The sequence below is a fragment of the Mustela putorius genome, unplaced genomic scaffold (genome assembly GCF_011764305.1).
Source record: "Mustela putorius furo isolate JIRA1106 unplaced genomic scaffold, ASM1176430v1.1 tig00000407_pilon_pilon_pilon, whole genome shotgun sequence".
Classification (NCBI taxonomy): domain Eukaryota; kingdom Metazoa; phylum Chordata; class Mammalia; order Carnivora; family Mustelidae; genus Mustela; species Mustela putorius.
The window spans coordinates 13,560,107-13,586,302 of NW_025421373.1; the positions used below are offsets into that span (position 1 = coordinate 13,560,107).

General features: G+C 39.4%; 1 protein-coding gene and 1 long non-coding RNA gene across 5 annotated transcripts in view; one reads left to right on the top strand and one right to left on the bottom strand.

Moving 5' to 3' along the window:
• MROH2B (maestro heat like repeat family member 2B) overlaps nucleotides 1-21,636 on the bottom strand; it is a 63,288-nt gene extending 41,652 nt beyond the window's left edge. For 3 of the 4 annotated variants that reach the window (XR_198388.2, XM_004737959.2, XM_004737957.2), the window contains exons 1-16: nucleotides 21,117-21,636; nucleotides 19,742-19,803; nucleotides 18,089-18,199; nucleotides 16,651-16,810; nucleotides 15,761-15,859; nucleotides 12,754-12,908; nucleotides 10,271-10,411; nucleotides 9,799-9,891; nucleotides 9,642-9,711; nucleotides 7,834-7,947; nucleotides 6,465-6,538; nucleotides 3,876-3,998; nucleotides 3,070-3,183; nucleotides 1,404-1,560; nucleotides 1,218-1,258; nucleotides 260-401 (exon numbers count right to left, since the gene is read on the bottom strand). Coding sequence is in view for 3 of the 4 variants with exons in the window: in XM_004737959.2 (XP_004738016.2) it covers nucleotides 260-401; nucleotides 1,218-1,258; nucleotides 1,404-1,560; nucleotides 3,070-3,183; nucleotides 3,876-3,998; nucleotides 6,465-6,538; nucleotides 7,834-7,947; nucleotides 9,642-9,711; nucleotides 9,799-9,891; nucleotides 10,271-10,411; nucleotides 12,754-12,908; nucleotides 15,761-15,859; nucleotides 16,651-16,810; nucleotides 18,089-18,199; nucleotides 19,742-19,803; nucleotides 21,117-21,144 (1,684 nt within the window). In the remaining variant the exon portion in view is untranslated. Of the gene's footprint in view, nucleotides 1-259; nucleotides 402-1,217; nucleotides 1,259-1,403; nucleotides 1,561-3,069; nucleotides 3,184-3,875; nucleotides 3,999-6,464; nucleotides 6,539-7,833; nucleotides 7,948-9,641; nucleotides 9,712-9,798; nucleotides 9,892-10,270; nucleotides 10,412-12,753; nucleotides 12,909-15,760; nucleotides 15,860-16,650; nucleotides 16,811-18,088; nucleotides 18,200-19,741; nucleotides 19,804-20,360; nucleotides 20,600-21,116 lie in introns of all 4 variants that reach the window. The other variant, XM_004737958.2, reaches the window with a different exon arrangement.
• A 67-nt stretch (nucleotides 21,637-21,703) lies between these two features.
• LOC123391949 lies at nucleotides 21,704-25,598 on the top strand. Its single transcript, XR_006606634.1, has 3 exons — nucleotides 21,704-22,588; nucleotides 24,686-24,782; nucleotides 25,304-25,598. It is a non-coding gene; the product is annotated as an uncharacterized LOC123391949 (long non-coding RNA).
• Nucleotides 25,599-26,196: the final 598 nt, after the last annotated feature.

The following is a 26,196-nucleotide window of genomic DNA, read 5'->3' on the forward strand; positions in this document are numbered from 1 at the left end:
AGTTTGTCTAAATAGAAGAAAAAGACCAGAGCAAAAGTAAAAGTTTCTGCTAAGAATATTACCCACTGGATCCTCCTGTAGTACAAATATGTGGTAGAGAATTAGAACATAAGGAATCAAGGAAAAAATATAGCTGTCTACTTTGCACATCAAGTTCATTGTTTTAATCGCCTCAAATGAACCTCAGGCAGAGAAGTGGTGCCTCATTTCTTTATGCTCTTGCCTCTTTCGATAAAGACCTGATTCCACTCCCTTGTACCTTCCAGAGGCTGCAGGAGCTCAGGAAAACGTGTTTTCCACAGGTTTACCAACTTGGGGTGAATTATCTCAGGCAGTATCTTCAAAAGTCCTATTGCACCAGCCCCACATAATTTCCCTAAACTGGCAAGCATAGATATTACCTGAAAAATGGAAGATAAAAAGTTAATCAACTGCAGGGGTATTTAAAAGGTCCACCTGCCTTTTCCTTTTATCGCTGTCCTGGATGCCCTTGATTCCTACATTAGACCATCTCTCAACCAAACGTCAGTCTATTTCTTACTTATTTTTTTAAAAGGTTTTATTTATATATTTGACAAGACAGAGATCACAAATAGGTGGGTGGGGGAGAGCAGGCTCCCTGCTGAGCAGAGAGCCTGATGCGGGTCTCCGTCCCAGGACCCTGAGATCATGACCTGAGCCGAAGGTAGAGGCTTAACCCACTGAGCCACCCAGGCGCCCCCTATTTCTTATTTTAGAGCAAAGCTAATACTTAAACAACCGCCCCCCCCCAATTTGCATCTGAGGATAAAGGGGAAAAAATACATAGAAACCATCAAGCAAAAATAAATAGAAGGTACCAACACTTAGTTACATATATTGATCAAATAAAGACACGTGGAAATGGTATCTGAGCAAATGCTACATATAGGAAGGAAAAGGAAAGAAGGAAATCTAAATAATAGATGTGGAATTTATTTGAATGGCACTTGGGAATCAAATTCAGTCTATGCTTATTTTAAAATAATAAATTAAGTTTAACGAGCATTTCAGAGCGAGAAGATAATCTTGCCAATAATTTTAATGAGTGTCATTAGTGTAGCAGGACATTTATTATGCCATTTTAGTGTTTCTTTTGGTTTGGACTTGCTGTGTAATCTTTATTGAGATTTATTTAGAACTGAATGATCTATATTGGCCTAAATTTCTCCCATATTAGTTATTCATAACTCACTCACCAGAAGTCTGGCCAGTAGCTGCTGGGGCAAAGGAAGTTTCACTGGAAAGAGAAAGTGGTTTCCATTATTGCTGTGGGGGCTAGAGAATTCAGATTGGGGTTGAGTATATAAGCAAAGCACTATAGCCATTCCGGAAATGAGCCTTGCATAAAAGAAGTGTTTTGCTTTGTTTTTGTATGCACACACCAGCTCCGGTGGAGATGACAAGTGCTGTTGACTCCTTGGCATCATTCTTCTTCCTCTCTTCTGCCATAATCAAGCTTCTGATGATATTAAACAGGTAGTTCAGAGTCCCTGTATATTCTGCAGGAACTACAAAAGTAAGGACTCTTGGCCACAGCACCTGGGGAAAACAAGGCAAGATGCAAAGATTTCGGATTTGTCCATGATTTCTCCCTCTGATGAAGAGCATGTTCTCTCACCTGTTATTTTTTTTGCTCTTCAGGCCAAATCAAAATGAAATCTCTGCATTCATGTTCACATTCATGTACACATTCGTGTTCAGGTGTTGGTTGTAGTGAGTGTTACTCAGCATGTCTGCATGGGTTTGCTGCTGGAATTTGGGGCAGGACAATTCTTTCTTGTGAAGAACTGTTCTAGGCAGTGCAGGAAGGAAGTCTAGTACACCTGGGCTCCACTCACCAAGGGTCACCAAGTCCTTTGTCAGTGTGGCAACCCACAATAAGTCGCGTATGTCCCCAAACCCCAAGACTGGAGTGTGTTGCTCAGAGAGAATGACTGGGGATGGATAGTGAATGGGCTGCTCTAGGTGCTGACCTTATTGCTCTGGAGTTCTGGCAACACTTGTTTTCTTTAGTCAGTCCGTTTTGTATTCTCTGGAAAACTCCCTTGTCCTCGTGGAAACCTTGGGGTCAACATGGACCCTTCCCTTTGTCTTGCCATCCAGATTTAATCACCAAGCCCTGTCTTTTTTTTTTTTTTTTCATTATAAGATCTTCCATGCCCTTCCATATTTCCTTCCTACTCTCATGACGCTGCCCAGTTCCTGGGAGTTACATCTGATCTCGTGCTCACTCTCTTTCCATTTAGTCTGCTCCTATGTAAATCCACTGATCTCTCACAGTTATTTTATATTTATATTTAGCACTTGCTTAACATTTTGAATGGCTCATCAGTCACAAGGTAGGACTTTGGCATTTCAGGCCCACAGGAGTCTGGTCCTACACTTCTTTTCATTATTTGCTTTTACATGGAAATGTTTCAATCTTTAGTATGTAGCAGATATATTGGGACGTGTTTGCATGCAGATTCATGGGCCCTATGCACAGAATGCTGATTCAGTGGATGTGGGATATGGCCTGGACATCTATGTTTTAAATAAATACCTTAGATAATCAATCCAAGAATCACACCTTAAAATGCCATCCTAGATGAAGCCTCTGATCCATTTAAACTGGTCTGTTGCTTATCTCTTGTCCATGCCATGCATTTCTGGCCATTCAATCCTTTCTCTCAGGTTATTTTGCTTGGGAAAAATACAGATTCCAAGGCTCCTCCCATTAAGGTATAGATTATTTTCAAGTGTCAGCTGTGGCCCGAGAATGTGTGCTTTCAACACCTTCCCAGATGAATGGGGAAAGTTTAGCATTCACTGAATTAGAATCTCTACTCACCACTTGACGATATGTCTAGGTATGCTAGGGGAATAAGAGGTGCTTTTGAGGAACTACTCTATTCTGGGCACTGAGCATTGCAATGTACTTCACTGAATCAGAGCATCAAAAAGCTGATGACAGCACATGAAGGACTAATTCATGTTTTTACTCCTAAATGGGCAGAGCTTTGGAGAGATGATCCAAGTAACTGTCAGTCGTGACAGAAGACCACTTACCTGGGGCATTCCAATGACCAGTGGGTCTAGGGTTTTTAAGACCTCGAGGCTTGTTTCCCGGACAGATTCCTCTCCCTTTTCAATCTCATGGGAGTTAGGTTTCATTGGTTTTTCCTTTAAGAAAGATGAAACAGGAGACCTGTTAATAATCCTTCCTGCTGGTTCCCTCTGACCTTACTTGGATGTGCTCTCAGACTCTGGGGAGGACAATACAGCCACTCAAGGGGCTCATGGAACCCAGCAGTTTTGGTCTTCAGTACTTAACTTCTGTTTTAAAGTGCACCTTGGAGGAATTGGTTGGAACAGACACTGCTGGATAAAGCAGAAAAGCAAAAATTGTGATGGTCCTTGAACTACGGACATTCCCTCTCTCTCTCAGGCCTTTGCTATTGTCTCGGGTGCAAAATTTTCAAAGACACAGCCTCTTAGTGGAGTGGACTGTGATTTCGGCTATCATGGACTTACTAAGATCCCCATCTTACGTACATGCTTTTTAGGAAGTTAACCCCCATTTGGCAAGTATGGACGTCTTCTGTTTTCTCAGAAGTAATTCACTTTCTCCACCCCTGCCTCAAGGTTTTGAGGATAGATTGCCTCCTCTGGGAAAAACCATGATTTCACCTACCTCGAATTTATCATAAGCTCTAAGTGATACCAGTGAAAGAGAACTCAGAAGGCTAGAGGCTGAAAAATTTATTGATAAAAGTGATAAGACTGAAATAGAAGTTCTAAATTAGTCATTGAATTGAGCCCTAGTTAACTGCCCTTGTTACAGGGTAGCTTTCAAAGCTGCACCCTCTTCATACCAGGTTCTTGTTGGACATGGCAAACTGGGAGAAGATATATTCAATCAGTGGCCATCCTTCCCGGGCTTCAATGAAGCATTTCTCACACATGGTTTGAATGAGGAGGAGAGTGGAATTCCTCACCTAGAATCAAAAAAATGCATTTGCAGCATTTTACTGCATTGGGCAGAACAATAATTTAGCTTCTCCTATTCTTTAACTTTTATGGATCATTTGTGAGAACCTTCCCGAAAAGGAGTATCCGTTGAATGGTGGGACTCACATAGATGGAGCAGGAAGCCAGCTATAGCTTATGACTTAAGGGTTACAGGAAATGCCTTCTTTAACCAAAAATTATTCTCCTTTGCTCCCAGGACATATGTTCTGTTACGGTACATTATGAAATGTTGGTATTATGGGTTAAAACACTGTCTTGCTTTTAAAATTCTCAATGAACAATAGCACAATGAACTCTACATCTATAATCCTTCATCTATAATTTCAAAACCCAAAAAACTCTGGATGCTGGAATTTTGTTTCATGAGTCTGGCCCTAACTCATTAGGTGGCAAAACCCAACTCAACTATTTGAAAACTGTTTGTAGTCTTTACTTAATCTGTGTAGTGTAGATCTGCACATATTTTCTTGCAGAGATATTAATGACTTTGATTGTGGCTACAGTCACAGTAATGTCTTTCTAAAATCAGGATGGTTGTAAATTCTGAAATATATCTGACCCCAGGGATTAGAACAAGAGATTATGAACCTGTACTATAATTTTTAAATATTTAAGTTTGTTTATTGGATTGCTTCCCTGGAGGATAGAAAACTCAGATCTAATTCTTTTTTTTTTTTTTTAAGATTTTATTTATTTATTTGACAGACAGAGATCACAAGCAGGCAGAAAGGCAGGCGGAGGTGGGGTGGGGTTGGGAAGCATGCTCCCTACTGAGCAGAGAGCCCGATGTGGGGCTCAATCCCAGGACCCTGAGATCATGACCTGAGCTGAAGGCAGAGGCTTAACCCACTGAGCCACCCAGGTGCCCCTCAGATCTAATTCTTTACTGAATGGGTCTTATAATGGAGAGTTGGAAAAAAAGAATAATTTTGAATAGGGAGGTAGGGCCACAAAGTAGTAAATAGCATAAATACACCAGTAGTCTACCTAAATGAGGGGGAAAAAATTATAATTCTCTATTTTTGCCTGGGGAATTAGACTTCCTTAAAGTTTCTGTCCTCTTTCACTTTACCCTAAACTCTTTTAATCATTTTTTGATTGGCTTGGCCATTTCCTGGTCTGAGCTTTTATCTATAATTACATCACTGTTTTTAAAATTTTTAATTTAAAAAAGTTATTATGTCTTATGTATTTATTTTTGTTTCAATTTTTAATTTAAATTCTAGTTAGTTAACATATAGTATAATATTAGTTTCAGGAGTAGAATTTAGCGATTCATCACTTACGTATAATGCCTCGTGCCCTTCTTGATGACCGTCACCTATTTTTTTTTTTTTTAAGATTTTATTTATTTATTTGACAGAGAGATCACAAGTAGGCAGAGAGGCAGGCAGAGAGAGAGGAGGAAGCAGGCTCCCTGCTGAGCAGAGAGCCCGATGCGGGACTCGATCCCAGGACCCTGAGATCATGACCTGAGCCGAAGGCAGCGGCTTAACCCACTGAGCCACCCAGGCGCCATGACCGTCACCTATTTAACCCATTCCCCACCCACCTCTCCTCTAGCAACCCTCAGTTTGTTCTCTATCCTTAAGAGTCTGTTTTATGGTTTGCTTCTCTCTCTCTCTTTTCTTTCCCCTGTGTTCACCTGTTTTGTTTCTCAAATTCCACCTATGAGTGAAATCATATATTTGTCTTTCTCTGATTTATTCCACTTAGCATAATTACTGTTATTTATTGCTTAACTTTTGTTATAGTCATTACAGATAAAAGTCTCATAGGGGAGTTTTCTTCTTTTCATTGGTTTCTGTATAGGGCTTTGATCCAAACAAAATATGGTTTTAATAAAAAAATGCAGTAATTTCTATTTTTTTGTTCATTCTAGTACAAGTTATATATCTTTTCTAATATGGACTACTTTAATCAAATAATCAGGAAATATTGTGCAATATATGTGCAAGATTTGCTTTAGATTTCCCTAGTTGGAAAATAAGATATCTAAGCTAAAACAAAAACAAAAACAAAACATACTTAGGGGTTATTATTTTTTGTAGGAAGGTACATTATTTATATAATTAGCAATTTTTAAACCATTTAAAGAGAGTAGCAGTGTGATGCTCTGGGCAAAAATCTTTTTTTCTACTGAGAAGCTCTTGAACTGAATGTAATTTAGAACTTTACCTTGATATAGTTTATCTTTTGGGGAAAGATTGATTTCTATTAAAATTAGAATTCATCCTTGAGCTCTTTATAAAGCAATCTTAAAGTAGATTCTTTTTAAAAAAAAATAATTTCATTAACATATAGTGTATTATTTGTTTCAGTGGTACAGGCCTGTGATTCATCATTAAAGTAGACTCTTAAAGAATCAAAACCATTTCATTAATTCCTAAAACTACCATCAACAAAATCAAAGTCCCCATTATTTCTCTTACTTTTATATTGAGGTCACCCATGACAACTTTGACTGTTCTTTCAATTGAAGTGATGTGATCCCGCAACTTGGGTTCTGAAGGACAGGGAGAGAAATTAAGAGGCCAGGTTCAGTAGGAGTACAGTCTGTTCTAGGATTGATGAAAACCCATTAGAGTTATGGCACATAATTGCAAAGTCTTTTGTCCATAACATTTTATGTTATTCAATTTCCTCTTACCCTCTTCTCCATTTTTTAAAAAAAGACTTTATTAATTTATTAGAGAGAGAGTGTGAGAGTGCATGAGCAGGGGGGTTGGTGCAGAAGAGAAGGGAGAAGCAGACTCCTCACTGAGTAGGGACCCCCCCGACAAAATGGCACTTGATCCAAGGACCCTGGGATCATGACCTGAGCTGAAGGCAGACCTTAACCCAGTGAACCACTTGGGCACCTCTCTTCTTTTTCAGTTTTTGAAAGATATTTATTGCTCTCTTTGCTCCATATTATATTAGGTTTCATCTTGTCTAAAATGTTAGGTTCAAAAGTGGACTCCACACATCACGTCCACAGATTAGTTTTAAATTTTGTGAGACTACTTCATATTTCTTGTCTTCTGATTCTTCAGTAAATCTCAGGGATAACTGAATTTTTTAAATTTTTTGAACTATTATAATATAGGATAAAAAGGAATTCTCATATTTTATTGAATCCAAGATATCATCAATCTTATGAGATACCACTATTTTATATTGTACCAAAAAAGCTAGTAGTGGCTTATTATAATTAAAGATGCTATCAATTATGAGATGCATTCCAATATCATGAAAATGTGTGCTTTTTGGAATTAATGAAATATGATATTTCATTAAATTCTGCTGTTTTCTAAATGCACTAATCTCTAGAATATTGTGCATTCCTCCCACCTCCATCTATTTATTGGGCCACTTGGCCAGCCTACTAGATCTTCTAGATTTTAAATTTGATTTTCAAGAATTCTACTTCTTCTTACCTACATATATCCATAAGTATCACGAAAGAAGAGGTAACTGAAAAGAAGAGAGGAAACTGAAAATGTAGTGGCTTATAGGGGCACCGAGTGCCTCAGTCAGTTGAGTGTCTCCCTTCAGCTCAGGTCAAGAGCTCAGAGTCTTGGGATCGAATTCCTCATCAGGCTCCCTGCTCAGTGGGGAGTCTGCTTTTCCCTATCCCTCTGCCCCTCCCCCCATGCTTTCACACCCTCTTTTTCTCTCCCTCTCAAATAAAATAGAATCTTAGAGTAGTAGATTGTACTACAAACACCCCAAAGACATAGAATAAAGTTAGCGAATGCATAGGCTTCAGTTTCCTTCTTGGGACAAAATAAACCACTCTGGCTTCATTTCCTTGCTTACCCTCAGCATTGATAGCCGATCTTAACAAAGTCAAAATTCCCATTCGAATGGTTTCATTATTATTCCTCATTTGTTCATCAAAAAATTCCATCAGGTCTGCAGGGTTGGAATGGGCTGCAGGTTTAAGAAATACTGGAGTCATAAGAACTCATTTTCACCTTTGATAAAACACTTGTGAACGGGAAAAGCAGAATTCCATGGAGATTTTCAAAGTCACTCTTTGGTTGGTACTAGATTTTATTACATCAGTGCATCTTTAGTATCACAAAATTAAGCAGTTTGGTCACTCAGAGAGATTTATATACCTAGGTCCACATCTGTTCATACATATAAATATGGAATACGTATAAATATTTGGAAGTTAGTTTTTTTTTTTAATAGATGGAATCAAATTAAGATGAGGTTATTAGGGTGGGCCCTAATTCAGTATGAGATGAGAAAAGGAGAGGAGACACAGGGAGGACAACTTGTGAACATGGAGGCGGAGACTGGAGTGATGCTTCACCAGCTCGGAAGCTGGGGAGCTACAAGGTAAGGCAGGAAGCAGGGAAGAAAGAGAAAAGGCCTGATTGGAAGAAAGTGGTTTGGTTTTGAACTATTAGAGATTGAGTGAAGCAGGTAATAGGGTGTGCATAAAACAGAGGATAGAATAGAAACATAGGAAAAACTAGAACATAATAGGGAATAACTAGAACATAATAGAAAGGTAATGCAGTGAAGTAGTAGAAATGACATATTTTGGGGAAGGTGGAGGTAGAGGTATGGGAGGTATGGGATTGCTCTGGTCCTTACTTTTCAGGGTCTATGTTGGAACATAATTTGTATGCTGACTCCAAGAACTTGGTGCCTCCTTTATGACCTGCACCAGGTATTTCAACTAGACAGTGGGTGGGATTGTGATGTGAGAACAAGAAGGAAGGGGAAAGAGTGAAGAAGAGAGTGAGAGGGAGACAAGGAATGTATATTAAGAGATGATGAGGGAGAAATGGCGTGACTTTGGGTTTGACACAGTTTGAAATAGGCTCAAATACCAAGGAAAAAAGCATTTCCTATCCCTAGGATTGCCAGCTCACCTTGGTTTGCCCAGAAATAAATTCATGCATATGTAGTCCATTAATTTTTGACAAAGGAGTCAAAAATACATAACAGTGCAAGGATAGTCTCTTCAATAAATGATGCTGGGAAATGGACAGCCACATGCAAAAGAGTGAATCTAGATCCCTACCTTATACCATATACAAAAATCAAATCAGAATAAAGACACGAGAGTAAGACCTGAAACCATAAAACTCCTGGAAGAAAACATAGGTGGTGAGCTCCTTGACATCGGTCTTGGCAATGATTTTTTTGGATTTGACACTAAAAGTAGAAGCACCAAAGACAAAAATAAGCAAGACTGTATCAAACCAAAAATCTTTTGCTCGGCAGAAAACCCCCCACAAAAACCATTAACAAAATGAAAAAGCAACAGATGGGATGGGGAAAATATTTACCAACCATGTATTTGATAAAGGGGTTAATTCTCAAAATGTGTATGGAAATTTTCTGGTTTTAGAACTGAACGTTTTATCCCTGGAAGTCCATTAGTTCCAGGCAAACCAGGGTGATTGGTTATCTATCTGTTGTGCTTCTCTTGGGACTGGAAGGGTAGGAAGAGGCACAGGATACCATGAGTTGAAAGAATTGTGTGTGTGTGTGTGTGTGTGTGTGTGTGTCTGTGTGTGCGACAGTTTGCACATCCTTCATCACAGTTGTCATCATCGCTGCGAGACATTTTTGTTAAAAACCCTCTGGTTGCTAGGTCCTACCTAGAATGAGGAAACAGCTTGAAGCTTCAATTTCATTTTCCTTTACAGGAGGCTCTGGAACTCTGCACACCTGAGTGAGAAAGAAGAATCAGGCGGCAGATGTTAAAAACAGAAAACCAGAGGAAATGAATCAGATCTGACAGCAGGGTTTTCTTACCTGGTGGAGTAAACTGATAAAGATGGTCTTTCTCAAGCCCTTTGGAAGGGCAGTGTCATAAAGGACCACCGCGGTCAGTATTTGTTTTAGACTCTGGAATGGAAGCTCTTAAAGGTTAGTTGGAGGCTGCCCATGAAGCAGCAGCACAGGATGTGGAAGACAAATAATTACGGTTTTTGTGAGGAGAACAAACCTATAACCTTCCTGTGGTCACAATTTTCTTCAGTGATTCTGAACCCCCTGCCTTAGTCAGTGTCTGAGCAACTTGAAAAGAAAATTCTTAATCCCTTTTTTGGATATTCCATCACCCAGCTATGCCCACCTCTTCTCTACCTCATGTTTCTCAAAAAGTATTTAAGTTCAACTGCCCAAACCAGTATCTCAGTTCCTTAGGACCTCTGGAGACTTACTGTCTTCCAGGATGGTTGTGGATAGACTCTCTGAATCGGTTCCCTGAGGGTGTGGCTCTTACCTGAGTGACGTGGAAATCAATCTCTTTGTCTTTATACTGGTTCAGGAGCCAGGGTACCTGGTCCAGGGCATAGTCACAGAGATCTTCCCGATGAAGCAGCAGGCTCACCGTGGGGCCGTGTGCCTTAACGATGGCCAAAGTCTGCAGAGGCAGCCAACGAATACCACGTCTAAGACTTCACTGAGCTTTTTGTACAGTTCTCAGAATACCTGGAGCTTTAGACAGCCCACACAATTTTCCTCACTGCTTCCAACCAAGAAAGAATTCTTTGAAAAATGTTTAGGTTAAAATCATTGCACGAAGCAGTTATAGTTATGTTTGTATTTTTAGCTCTGTCTACATCTGTATCTCTACTGATACTCATTTCCATATTTGTCCCCTTCCTATTTCTTTAACCTTTCTCCACTAGTCACTAGTGGAGTGACTTTCTCCACTAGTCCACTAGTCACTTTCTTTCAATATACTAATAAGTTGAAAATTTCCCTTATATTAAAAAACTCTTCAATTCCAAATCACTCTGACCCCAATTCTGTTTCTTTCTTTTTTCCAAAAAATTATGTGATCACTAAATTCTACCTATGAAACCAATATTACACTATATGTTAACTAGAATTTAAATAAAAACTTGAAACAAACAAACAAACAAAAAGCAAAATTTTCTGAAAGAGAGGTCTACGTTTGCCATCTCTACTTCCCACCTCTCATTTACTCTTCAGTCCACTCTGGCTTCTGCTGATATAAAAAACAAACAAGTGTAAAATATAAATGTAAATAGGTTGACTGGAAAAATTTAGAAATCACAAAAGTTATGAAGAAGAAAACACAGTATTCACATTGCCGACAGTATCCATAGATAATCATTCTTTGGTGTACTTTAATATTTTTTAAATTAATTTTACTTATTCTTCCCTACGTTTCCTCTATACATTTTAATTTTTAAAAAACTGACACCATTCTTTAATATACTGTTCTATATTCTGCTTTTCTACATAATATTAGGTGATGAATTTTTTTTTTCTGTCAACTAAGTTTTGTTGTCTATCAAACCATCTCAGAACTTAGTGGTTCAGAATAACAACCATTTATTTCACTCAACCGTGTGTCAGCTGGATGATTCTTCTGAGCAGTTGGACAATTCCAAGCAATGGTCTCCTTTCAAGATTATTCTTGCTTGAGCACTGTAACATCTCCTTTTGCTTCTTGAAAATTATTCCTTTCTTAGTTTCTAAGATCTCATTCTCTTTGCTTAGAACCCTCCAAATGTTTATTATTTCTTATATATATATATATATATATATATATATATATATATATATATATATCCAAACTCCTGTGTAGCATTCAAGACTCATCATTATGTGACTAAGACCAAAATCTTTCCTGGTTTTATTTGTTTCTGCTTCTTTATATCTCCGTTCTCTTCTCCCCTTCCCTCTCTTCTACTGGACTCACTCAAGTGTGCATGTTATCCTGTCTCCAGCGTCTGCTTCAGCAACTTTTATGGCCTCTTTAGGGAATGCCTTTTGCTTGGGTGAACATCTTTATAGGCTGCAAGCTCAGTTTCAATGTCACGGCCTTTGCACTACTCGCCACAGGATTTAAGTGCTTCTCTCTCTCTCTGTTCCCTCATTACTGTGTGCACTTTCTTGTCACTTATCTAACTCTTTCTGTGGGAAGCTAGGAAAGTACTTGGAGGATTTGTATTGAATTGTGTTTTTCAGGTGCCTTAAAGAAAAGACTTTTACAGGATATTTTAAAAGTTCCAAGTTTGCTAATGATTTAACTACCTCAGCAGTGTGTTAAAAAAAATAAATGTTTTGGTAGCTTAAAGTATAGAAAAGAAACTAAGCTAGAGAAGAAAAGTGCTACATCTTTTAAATATAGGAATAAAAGACCTAAATAGGATGTAATTTACTCTCCATTTAAAAATTATACTGATTAAGCAAGATAGGCATGGGATACCATGTGCACACCCTTTGTAATGTCTTCTGCACAAGGCATATCAATCTTTTGAAGTAGTCATGCATGTCCTTTAGATATTTTATTTCATTGTCATCTTCCTAGACATGGGAGATTTTTGTTGGCTCTTGTTTTTCCTAAAGAGTGACTCAGCCCAAATATGGGTTATAAGACATGAAATACTGAATTTCTCTTTATTTTACGCATCTCTAGTTAGTCATTGTTCTTTCTACATACTGGAATGTCAGTTCCACAAGAGTTGGGGATTTTGGTCTTTCAATCCCTGCTGTCTCTCCAGGGTGGGGGGACAGTGCCTGGCATGTCATGGGGACACAATAAATATTAGCTTAAAAATGAATAAATAGTGATTTGAAACAGGAAAAACAAAAGTGTTGATAAACCTGATAAAAACACAACTCATAGCTTTCCAAACAACTGAGATTAATGATCATGTCAAAAAGGGGAGGAAGTTGAAGTAGCATGGAAGGAGAGCTCTCTTGGGGCATGCCAAGGCCCCCACTCACTTGGATGGGCGAGGTAATGGGGGCCCACTTCTCCATTATATACCGGAACAGCATGAAGATCTTGTCAGATAGTCGGTTGGCATCCAATCTTGGATAGGGAAAGTCTCTCCAGTGGTTGACATATTTGTAAATGGCTTTGCTGAACTTCTCAAGGGCTGCATTTTAAAAACAATCACAGACTGAGAAAAATACCAAGATGGGAGGGCCCATAAAATACTTTGAGAAGAGTGTACTGATCATTAACAAATGTGTGATAGTTTCTATAAAATGTTATATGACTGTACCAAATAAACATATAAAAAGTATTCAGCCACATTAGTGAAATGTAAGTTAAAACCATAATGAGATAATACAACAAACGATATAGAATTCCTAAAATTTCAGACAACGTCAATGTTGGTAAGACTAAGGTGCAGCTGGTGTTTTCAAGTACGGCTGAGGGGAGTGTGAACTGGTACAAACACTTTAGAAAAGATTGAATATATATTCCTTATGACCCAGAAATTCCACTCCTAAGTATGCAGTTGGTTAGATACACAAACATATAGGCACTAAAAAACTTGTACTAGAATGTTCATATTCACTTTGGGGGGTGGGTCATAGTCTCAAACAGAAAACAGAAAAATGTCCGTCAGGAAGTAGAATGGACAAACTGTAGTATAGACATGTAATAGTAGACAGAAGTGAACACAGACAGCTTCACACAACAGCATGTATGAATTTCACAATAGGTGAAACTAAGCTATGGTGTTAGAAGTCAGGCTTGTGGTTACTCTTAGAAAGGATAGAGATCATGATGATTGGCAGGATGAGGTGGGCTTCTGGGTTATTAGTAATCTCCCACTTCTTGACCTGAGTGGTGGTCATACAAGTAAGTTCATTTTGTGACAACACATCAACCTGTACACTTCTGATTGGTATGTTTTTCCAAGGGTCTGTTTCACTTCAATAAAATAAAAAATGTTGGGCTTGCAAAAATATCATTTGGACCACGAGCCCATATTTGCATCAAGTGTATTAAATAATATTATTTGTTCCTTCAGCTCTCTTGTTTCACTAGATGATGAAGAAAAGTCATAGTTTACTCTTCATATGCAAAAAATACTCTTCATATGCAAAAAATACTCTGGAAAGACCCTCAGTACCTTAGAGCTGGCCATGTATTGACTCATTCATATTCCTTTCCAACTGATAATCTTCTGCTATACATTGTCATAATCTTGTGTGTGTGTGTGTGTGTGTGCGCGCTTGTCTTGTACTGGCCAAAATCAACATGAGGGAAAGGATGTCTTATCTCTTGACAGTATCTGAAGCAATGAGCAGGATGTCTGCTTATTGGCTGATTAAATGAATAGCTAGATAGACGGATGGATGACTATGAAATTATATACCTATTCTTTAGTGGTAGCCAGGCAAAAGTTGCTTTAAGACCAAAGGGCACTAGATAACTTTATAACACAAAGGCAGAGAATCCTTTTTTGATGCTGTGATGAGTTCTAGTTTTATTTCCTTTTCCCTATTGGGTTATTGATATTGCAGTTAGAAATGCTATTACAAGCACCAAAGTTTATTTGCAAGAACACAGTGTTAGCTGTGATAGTAAGTAGGAAAAATAAAAAGTATTGAAAAGTGGGCTAATCTAGTATAATTGCTCAAGTTCTTGAGCCAGACTGTCATAGTTCAAATCCTGGCTCTGCCATACACCAGCTGTATGACTGCAGGCAAGCTCTTAAATTTCTATGCCTCAATTTTCTCATCAGTAAAACAAAGGAAAAATGTTACTTACCTAATGGGGTTGCTGTGAGGTTAAAGGAAATAATAATCTTAAAATACCCAAGGCAGTATTCAGGCACATAGTACATTCTCATGATATACCAGATATAAATATTGCTTCCATACAGGGCAGAAAAGAAATGGCCAAAACAGAACACACAAGTCTTGGTTGAGAGGTAAAGATGACATTCCTGACAGCACAGCCTTTTAAATATTACAAAATCATAGTGTTAGAGGGCTTTAGAGGGGAGAGGGATCCTAGCAATCCCTTTATTTAATGTGTTTAGATGTGAAAATGAGATTGAGAGAGGATGGTTCAGAGGATGATCAAGGAGAGGAGCCCAGATCTCCAGACTCAACCAAGAAGCCTCTCACTGTGCTGTACATGTTTTTTTTTCCCTGCAAATTCCAGGGCCATTTTCTTCTCTGCAGACTCTTCGTTACTCTGGATGTATTTCAATTTTGGGGTAGATGGAAATTGTGACCCATGGTTTGCTTACCTGTTTTCCTTAATTTTATGAGTGCTTGTACTTTGATTAGGTTGATTACTTATCTTTATTACAACATTGCATTATACATCGATGCCAACATTTGGCCTACTGCTAAGAACTGGTGAGCTCCCAGAACCATTGTGGGAAGAGTGTGATCCAATTAAAGAAGGAGGCTAGTAGAAATGGAGGCTATATAAGGCAGTGGAAAGTGTATAGACCTCAGTCACATCCACCTCTCCATTTCACTGACAGTCACCACTTTAAGGAAATTGCTTAATTTCCATGACTCTCTGTTTCTCATCTGTAAAATGATGGGGGGAGGGGGTAATAGTACTTACCTTGCTTTGAGAGTTGAGACAGAGAGAATTATAATTGCTTGAGGACTGAGAGAGACAAGTCCTTGCAGAGAAACTTCCATGTGGTAGGCACTCAGTAAATGGTAGCTATTATTATTAGCGAATAGAACAAAACTAGAGTAAAAGGAAAAATAATGGGTGCGTGGATGGCTAGTGGATTAAGCCTCTGCCTTCGGCTCAGGTCATGGTCTCAGGGTCCTGGAATCAAGCCCCACATTAGGCTCTCTGCTCAGTGGGGAGCCTGCTTCCCCCTCTCCCTCTGCCTGCCTGCCTCTCTGCCTACTTGTGATCTCTTTCTGTCAAATAAATAAAGAAAATCTAAAAAAAAAAAAAGAAAAATAAAACATTTGCTCAATTCATAGTCTGGTCATAACAAAGAATACCCACCAATACAGAAAACTCCCTTCATCTTCTCCTCTTCGGCCAGCCTGAGCATGGTTTGCATGGTTAGCAGGGTCATCATCATGAAGGGGATACTCTGGGACACTGCCAAGAGGGGCACAAGAGGAGAAAACCATTATCCTCTCACACTGGAGAGTTCTGTGGTTCTCCACGTCAGCAAGGAGCATGTCAAAGCTGTTTTGGGGAGACAGGTGAGGTGCTGCAGGAAGATATTCTCCTGGACCCCTTCTTTGGCCATAAGGCCTGACTGTAGTTAAAGAATTGGAGGAGGGGGCACTTCTGTGATTCCAAGTTGGACTACAGTACATGCAAGGAGTGGTTGATTTAAAAGAAGGTTCTAGCTGTACCTGTTGTTTGTAGCAATTGCCTGTTTGGATAATTGTTGGATTAATGTCCATCTCTCCCACCAGAACTTGGCTGCATTCCCAGGGCCTAGCCCAGGCAATAGATACTCAATAAAAAAATCTAAATAAATAAAAATAACAAACAAACTAACTAAATATATACATAAATAAATATCTGTTAAATAAAGTGGTATAGAAAAATAATCCTAATAAACTCTTACATACTTCATGTAAGTGTTCAGTGGTTTGCAGAAGAGGCCTTGTGGAAAAAGGGCTTTTGCAAACACAAAGCCAGATCAAAGGGATGGTGAGGATGGGAGGGTTCAGCCAAATAGAGAGCAGCATGGACTAATGGTGCATCAGCAGGTTCATCTGTGCTCAGAAACAACCACCTAAATCCCACTGTCGATGCTCTTGAGCATGGCAGAAGGGAAGAATGCTCTCCTTTCTGCTGTTTGCACCCATCTGGTTTTAGACGGTTAGTCAGGGTGGATACTTCCCAGGAAAATGTGGAGAGTCTTCCCTCCGTACCATAGCTGGTCGCCAGTTCAGCCAGAGCAAGCACGATGAATTCATCCGGGAGCTCCAGGATCCTGAAGTTACTCTGTATTTCATACATCACAGAGTTGAAATCGTGCGCAGCAAGAGACACCAACACCTCACCAGCCAGCATTCTGGTTTCTCTGAGGATCTGAGGAGGAAAAAGGAGACAACAATAACAACTGGAGGAAGAGCAGAGGGAGTTTGCAGAGAGGTGATGGTCTAGGTAATATTCTAAGTTCCCCCCAAATGCTTTGGGATAGGGACAGAACAGGCTGTTCCAAACCCAGGGCAGAAAGTCTCTAAGGTGAGGGTCAGTAGCTGTCCAGCAGAGGTAACTTTAGTGAACTTTAAAACCAGGTTTTACTAAGGTTCTTGTAAACGTAAGGTCAAAATACATTTTCTTGCGAATTGATCGGGCACTATGAACACAGGATCTATGTTTTTTGTGTTAATGAGGAATCACTGTGGCTGAAGGCCTGAAGGGTATTGAGAAAGGGAAATGGGACAGGGAGTCTGGACTTTGGGTTTTCATATTGTTCTGATCCAGTTATCTTGGATAGAGGAGATATTTGGAGGAACTTCTGTTTTTGGTAGTGCTGAACTAGGTAAGTTTGATCGAATCTCCTGCTGAAGACAATCAAAAGAGCTGGACAAGCTATTAGAAAATATACTCACAAAACATCACAATATAAGGTGGAATGAATTACTAAGTTAAGATCTGGAAATGATTGGAAATCCATAGATGTCAGTCCTATATTTGAGACTCCTGTGCAGTATTTTGGGAGAATAGACTGAATTTGAGACCAACAAATGGTGCGACCCTGGTCATCCCACTTCTTATCTTTTAGCCTAAGGCTCCAAAAGGCTGCATTTAAATGAAAGGTTTGCTTGGCCCTCCATGTACTGTAGTCCAACTTGGAATCACAGAAGTGCCCCCCTCCTCCAAATCTCAAGGCCTGAAATTAATCATAAATTGTTAGTACCCTTGGCAGGTAAACATCCTTTCTGGAAGAAAACACCTTAAAACTCAAATTATGTCTACAAATAATTTTTCTGATACAATTCCTAGCATAGGTAGCTAAGTAGGCACATGAGAGATAATAATTTATATATGGAAAGCAAGAAAATTGGGTTCTAGTTACTTTGAAAAAAATCTCTCCAAACATCAACATGCTCATCTAAAACTGGAATGGATAATATTATCACTAAAGTCTTTTTTTTTTAACTTTGTTGTAGTTTCCTTATCTATGAAGGGATAATCAGTATTGTAATAATACCCAAGTTATCATGAAGAAACAAATGAAAGTGACTTGCAATTCAGGCAGTAACGTAGGAAAAGCTTGTAAATATCTACATGGGTGCATTTGGGTCACTTAAAGACCAGTTGCGACCCTGGTATTGATTTATCATTAAGAATCAAACTTACATTGTTGTCTCTCATGTCCTTAGAAGCATAATAAATCAACCGTTGGACGATTGCATCATCCAAGATGTCACTATTCTGAATAACGGAAGTGAGATGACTATAAATGTCTTCCTGTGAACATACAAGTGTATACACAGAATCTGAGTTGCAAAACTAAAGGATTCAAACGAAGTGCAAATGATTAACACCATCAAACTGAGCAATGTGTTTCTGCTACACAATGGATTTTATACATCTTTTTAAAATTTAAATTCAGTCAGCCAACTAGCATACCGTCATTCATTTCATATGTAGCGTCCAATCATTTATCAGTTTTGTATAACACCTGGTGCTCGTCACAGCTCGTGCTCTCCTGATTGGGGGATTTTAATGCATCTTAATCAGGGCTTCCTGAACATAATATGCAGCTTTAGGACACAAAAGCTTATACATAAAACAAAGTTCTTTCTGAAAACTATTTTAACCTGTCTACATTACTATGACAAAATCTAACTGAAGTTGGAAGCAGGCTACCTAACGTATCAGTCTTGAAAGTCGCTTTCAAGTCGTAGGGCACTCAGGGGAATGGAAATGCTCATTACCCAGACCGTTGCTCCTACCACTGGGAAGTGACTATGTTATTAAGAAACACACTGTGATTCCCAAAGAGGCTGATAAGCTCTGAAACTGGATCCTAAGGGAGGTTTATAAGTCCTTGGCTTTATTCATGCCTTATAGAAAGAAACTTGTGAATTCTTTTGGACAGGACCGCAGTGTTGGAATCATGGGGCTGGACCAGATGTTGTGTAAGAGGACTCTTTGAAATCTCATAGGTGGCTACATGGTCTCGGGTAGATGAGAGACTGGGGTCCTGGAATGCCCAACAGCCTCAAGCACGTTGCCTTCAAGGTACCATGCCCATGCTGAAGATGGGAAGTAACTCCCTTTGCACAAGGGGTTCTAACAGGCAGTCGGGGTTGAGGTCTACCAGATTAGGAGATGAAGGTGTAGACCCTGTCCTTCATAGGGAGGCTGCCTTGGATCATGATTGGGAGCATTGTTTTGAACTCAGACGACCTTGTGCTCTAGTCATGTACCTGTTGTGGGTCTTACTCCTCTTTGCTGTGAAATGGAAACAGCCATGCCTACCTCATGGAGGTATGGGGGGTGAACATAATACAAGTCACTGTGTTTGGAAAGCTTCTCGGGTGCTCCTTCCTAGATAAGTGTCCCTTGGAGGTAGCTGTTGTTATTTTACAAAAGGTTGTTGGGGCCAGAAAAGCCCTCCCATCCCAGAGAAATAAATCTCTAACTGTGGACTAGCATCACAGATGAGTAGTGGAGATCTTTGGGGCCTGTCATAGGAACCCGCAGCTTCTACAGGAGGAGACTCTTATGGTTATAAGTATGGCCTCCCCCTCTTTCCACATCTTTCCGTATCAGGTTGTAGAAAAGAGTATTCTTGAGCTAACTTCCAGAATTGGATACTATGATTCCTCAAATGCCAAATATCATTGTTTAAACATGACAATGACTTCCATTATAACTACTTTTTGAAAGATTGAATGCTGTGTATGAAGCCAGAGAGAAAAGAAGTCAAGGCAAAGAAAGAGGAATATGAAATGTTGCAATAATTGCACTAGGAAAAGTAAATGGAAAACAGATTTTCCTTACCTTGCTAATATTATCTTCCACGTTCAGCATGCCTAGAGTGAGGTTAATATCTCCCAAAGTCTCTAAAATGTACAGAAAAAGAAGAATTAAGTCTCTCCTATAATTCCTATGCAAGAGTTACAGAAATTTTTTTTTCTCTTGCTTCTCTGTTTCTCTCTCTTTTGTCCCAGACCCTCCTTCTTCTTGACTGTCAGCTCTCTGATGACAGGAGCTAAGTTTTATTCATATTTTATATGCTTGACATACTTGCAAATAACAGATATTTTGTATATTTTTTCAAAACCTGAATTAAAGGGGAAGGGGAAGATAAAAGATGCTACATTCTGGTGCACCTGGGTAGCTTAGTCAGCAAAGCATTTGCCTTCGGGTCAGGTCATGATTGCACGGTCCTGAGATGGAGCCCCACATTGGTCTCCCTGCTCAGCAGAGAGTCTGCTTCTCTCTCTCCTCTGGCCCCCAACCCTCACTTGTGCTTTCTCTATCTCAAACAAATAAGTAAATATTAAAAAAAAATGTTACATTTCTATTTATCCCTCCTGTCATGTAGGTATCACCCTATATATCCTCTCTACCAAGGTGCAGTTCTCAGATGCCATGAGTTGAAACCCTTCTACCCTACCTGAGCATGAGAAGACAATGGTGTGATATAGCTGTTTACTTTCATTTCCTCCTCAGCACCTCCTCTGTACTTTTCCACAGTCTGTCTACCTCTGTTTCTCTCCATCTAACCTTCTGGTCTTGCCAAGTCCCTCTTCTGGTCCCAAGCTAATGGAACCTTCTGTTTTCTGATAATGATCTAAATTAGTTTGACTTGCACTTTCCAGGCATATTTGTATTTGAATAACTCTCATCAGAAAACTGAAAAAAAACATGTGAGTCAAAGGAATTGAGCAATTCAGGCCACATGGCAAATTGGTAAGAGAGAAACCCTTGGAGGTGAGTCTCCAAATCAAGCCACAGATCCCTTTAGCACAATCTTTTTTTGGCAAAGCAGATAGGCAACATGCTTGAAAATTAGGGGAAAATATTTCCAAAGGACCATTCCAGTATTTAAGAGTAAATAAAAGACTGTCTTTCTTTGTGTTGTAGGTACTTGCTCTTCATGTAGACTATATATTTTTAAAGAAAGTAAGGCATGATCATCTCTCAGGCTCTAGTCTATCACTGCCCCTTTACAGTCAATACGATTTATTATTTTGGAATAAAAGGGGAAGTAGAGAGAAATAATCGTACTTTAGCATAACTTTTTATAACACTTTCAGTTGTACAGACCCTCCACAATGACTCACACCATCCCCCATTCCACATAGACATGTGATCACATAGACAAAACATAGACAAAACACTTAGCTCCTCAGGATCCCATGATGCTCACCTACAGTTTCCTCCATGTCCTGAGTCATGTCTTGGCTGTTTCAGGCTCTCTAAGAGACAGCACCTAAGTATCAGAAATAGTATGGCTAAAAAATTGAACAAGCAAGTTGACAAGTTTCTCACAAAATGTTCACATAAGGCTCTCTAAAGGAAAGTCCCTCCTCCACTTGATTGGCACAACGATCTGGAAGCTTCCAGCGATGGGCTGCTACTGAGAAGGATGACGCTGTATTCTACCACTATGACATTTTCTTGCTTCTGAGCTCCTGCTGACCAACAAAATGGCTGCATCTCACCGAATATTGTCCCTTGGGTGGAGACCAGAGTATCTGAGAAGGAAGAAATTAGAGACTGGGACTCAAAGCATTTTTGTAGACCAAAGGAGTTCCTCTCCCTAAACTTGGGTCCATTGATCACAAATTTGGGAATGGTTTTCAGTGGTCACTTTACTGGCCTGGTGTTGGTAAAGCCTTTATGGTGATCTTGGTGATTGTTCTACTTGGTGAAAGTCAGTCACACAAACTGGGCATGCTCAGTGGACCGGAATGCCCACCAGGGGCAGTTGAATAGAATGTCCAACTGACAGCAGCAAAGCAAAAGCTTTCTCTGCCACCCCGTCCTGTTCCCCACTTTCCTTCCTCCATTCACTCGGTCCGGGTCTTGGCCTCACTCCAGGCTCAGGCTTTTTCCTTTGATTCCATTCTCTCTTCTTGTTTTCAAATCATTTTCTATCCACACCTCTTTGACATCATGTTTTCAGCTTTACTAGTATGGACCTAAATCTGGTCCCAATGCCCCAACTCTAAATCTATATGACCACAATTTTCAATGTATGCCAGGACTGACTGGATCTTAATGTGGCAGGTGTTAGGGAAGGGAGTGCAAGGAGTCTATAAGTCTAGGTGTGAAAGGGGCCAAGGGAAGGGGCTTGTGACGATTCTCATCTGTGACTCCTCTTCCAGTTATCTTCCCCTCCTTTGGTGAAGCTTATTTCAGATTCATAGGTCAAATACTTCCAACTAAATCTTTGAATTCATCATTGTTTTTACAGACAGATTATTTTGCATTGTATTTATTATAGAGGACCTCAGCAGGCTGCTGGTTAAGAACATTCTCAAGTCAGCATTACTATTTTCCAGATTGTGTCCATTAGTGCCTGGTGACAGGAATCACCTGGTGTCTTTATTTAAAATGTCTGCTCCCAGGTCCACCCCAGGCCTAGTAAATTAGAATGAGGGGCAGAAATCTGTATTTTTAATGAGCCCCCTAGTGATTCCGGGGCTCAATAAAGTCTGAGAAACACTGTCTAAGCTCATTGCCCAATAACCCACTAGGGCATAATAGAAAATTTAGCAGTGATTTGAAGGGTGTTCATTTTGGTTGGGCAAGAAGAGGAGCTTCTCACCTCCAGTGCCGTGATTTGCTCACCTTTGAAGAATAGGGTGAGAACTGGTGGATCCAAGAGGTATTGAGGTAGGCTGAAACTCTTAATGTCTTGTAGGAAAAATGACACTGCAAATTACATGCTTTTAGAATCTTAAAGAACAATGTGCAATAAAATCAATAATAAGAAAAACTAGCTATTCAGATAATTGCTATAATCAATTTCTTACTCTTTTTGTGAATGGTAGCAAATGATTTTCCTGAATGTCTGTATACCAGTTTTCCTTGATTTTGTAGAGATTAGGGAGGTTAGGAGATGATTGATTTATACTGACTTTGTAATTTATTGGAGCAATCAAAACACATCTTTTTGCCAAATATTCCTTCAGATAAAGCAAATTCACCTGTTGATCTCTCTTTTCATAAAGCAATATTGCAGATAGATTTTAAAAAGTCAAACTTTAAAACAACAGATTTGCTATCATTTCTATTCCATTTTCCTGAGGACATCTTGTTTCATTTCCCCATTATTTCCTATTTTTCTCTTTACACTAGGTTAACAAATATGGGTTTGAATATAGACCCAAGTATGGGTCTCGTAAGCCCTAGGAGCATGCTAAGCACTGATTCTCAAAGTTAGTAGGATGACATTTTGCTAACTAATGGACTATTTTTTCTAGATCTCTGTTTGCAAGGGAATTCAAATTTAGCTTGCTAAACAACTGAGGAGTCTTCCTGGCTGTATGGTACCCTTCCCTTTCAATCTAACTTGACGAGTGATACTACCTAATCCCAGAACCACCATGCTCCCAGATGAGGTATTATCAGACAGGAACATTAATAAGGCTGTAAAGGCAAAATATAAAGCAAAGGGACAATATCTATCTATCAGCCAATCTATCTAATATTAAAATTTATAGAACTTTACATTTTTGTGGTTTTAATGGTTTTAGAGTACAATTCCTTTGAACTTTGACATGAATCCTTTTATTCTTTAATGAAGTATTAGATTTCGTAAAATGTATTTAAAATGAAATTAGGCCCCCCAACTTTTTTTCCCAGTCAGTTTTTAGACATAAGCCTAACCCCTTACACTCTGGTGCATAAAAAGCAAGAGGTATTGGATGCCAGTTTTACACAGATTTACCATTCTTATGCTGTGAGTGGCCTCTCACTTCCTCCTTTCTCTCGACTCCCCTCCTGTCTCCTCCCTGTCCACTGTCTCCTCCTCTTCTCTTCTCTCTTTTCCTCTGGTCTCTCTTACCCTTCTTTGCTTTTCCTACCTGTAGTTATTTTACTCAGCAGGCTGCATTTTTGAAATTATGGTTTTAAAGTCATCCCCTCAGGGGGTACCTGGTGGCTCAGTCAGTCAAGCATCTGCCTCTGGTTCAGGTCATGATCTCTGGGTCTTGGGATGGAGCCCCACATCAGCTCCTTGCTCACAGGGGGAGCCTGCTTCTTCCTGTTGTCCCACTGCTCCTCCTGCTTGCGTGTACTCTCTCTCTCTCTGTCCAATAAATGAATAAAATCTTTTAAAAAATTTTAAAAAGTCCTCTTTTCAGCAATTCAGAAGGAGCTTAAGAATTTAAGCTAGAGAGGGAGTTTTCAGAGAGATTTATAAAATGGTTTCATTCTCAAGCGATAGATAATGAAGCCCTTGGAGACAAGTAATTTTCTAGCAAATTGTTTCCCAAATACCCCTCATGTTAGATATTTCTAGCTTTGTTACCGACAGGTGTTGGGAGAAGAACACAGACTTGCTTCATAATTTGAGTAGTGAGAGAAGCAATAGGAGCCCTTGACCTCTGAAGACCCTCCCTAGTGGCCTGGCATCTCGGGTATAGCTTTCTGTGTTCTGGAGCTCATTTAGCTTTTCTCTTTAGAAGGTCTAGCTTTTAACTGTCAATTACCTCTTAGATGCTCAGGTCATGCTACTGTGAACGTCATTTTTTTGATTGAGGAATTCAGCTTTAGTGGTTGATAGGTTATACAAAGTAGGATACATTCATTCTCTCAGCTTTTCATAATAAATTACTTGGGCCCCATAAGTGCCTGAATAAATAAATCTTAGAAGAAACAGCCATCAGTATTTATTTTTAAGGATTAAAAGGCAATTTATTACCTCTAGGTGATTATCTTACATTTAGAAAGAAAAATCTCTTACCTTTTTTTTTTTTTTTTTTAAAGAAAGAAACCCTTCTCTCTTGCCTTTTGATGACCGTCAAGTTGCATTTCTAATTAATGATTTTGGTGGTTTCGACAGCCTCTAGAAGTGCCATAAATTGTGAGTATTTTCATGTTACTCTTAGAGATTTTTAGAATCCTCCATATTCAATGAGTTTTATAAAAACACATTAAATGAAACTGTTCAACAACATTTTATTCAAGAAGTGATGGTAAAATGTTAGGTGAAGTTTCAAATAATAAAATGTCCAGTTACCAGTAGCAGTCAAATATGAACAGGGATTTTTGTTGGAATCAACAAAAGGAGGCAAATCGTAAGATCACAATCTGGATCAAGGATTGAAAAACAAAACATGATTTGATCACTGGCCCTAGTGTTAATATATATAATTCTTGGGGCGCCTGGGTGGTTCAGTGGGTTAAAGCCTCTGCCTTCAGCTCTGGTCATGATCCCAGGGTCCTGGATCAAGCCCCGCATCGGGCTCTCTGCTCAGCCAGGAGCCTGCTTCCTCCTCTCTCTCTGCCTGCCTCTTTTCCTGCTTGTGATCTCTCTCTCTCTGTGTCAAATAAATAAATAAAATATTAAAAAAAATATATGTAATTCTTCATCTGCTTCCACAGTGCAAAGAGAAGAGCCCAGAAGTTCCAGGAGACGAACCTGGAGCCCATGTCAGCATTTTGTGCTCACTAAAGCAGAAAAGTAGATAGAGGTACTAGAGATGCTTAGCAATTACGTTACTTCCTGTAAGCCTCAGTTCCATCTTGCCTTCTGTAAAAGGGATATGAGAGAGGAAGTTGTTGTACTGAGTTTTCACTAAATTATTGCACTAAATTTGCACCAAACTATTGTTATTTGTTGTTTTGTTTGCATCACTCCTGTTCTTCTTGCATTTACAGCTTAATAAAAAAAAAAAAAAACAGACTAAATTATTCCAGCTGCATTCTGTCTATCATGGCCTTAAGAGCATGGTTTCTGGTGCGCCTTGGTGGCTCATTTGGTTAATCATCTGACTTTGGCTCAGGTCATGATCCTGGGGTCCTGGGATTGAGCCCTGCTCAGGCTCACTGTTCAGCAAGGGGTCTGCTTCTCTCTCTTCCTCTGCGGCTTCCCCTGCAAGTGTTCTCCCTCTTAAATAAATTAAAAAAAAAAAAATCTTAAAAAAAAAAGAATATCATGGTTTCTGATTTTAAGAGAAAGTGTTCTTACAGGACTTCCCCCCGCATTTTAAAAAAGATTTTATATATTTATTTGAGAGAGAGAGAGAGAGAGAGCACAAGCTGGGGGAGAGGCAGAGGGACAAGCCGTGTCCCCACTGAGCAGGGAGCTGGTTTCAGGTCTCCATCCTAGGACCCTGAGATCGTGACCTGGAAGGCAGACACTTAACTGACCTGAGCTACCCAGGCACCCCTTCCACGACTCTTTATGAAATAATCATACTGATAATATAATCAGTCTAATTGTTACTTGCTGAATTGTTAATTACATGTTAATTACTTCTTCAGCATTTCTGTCT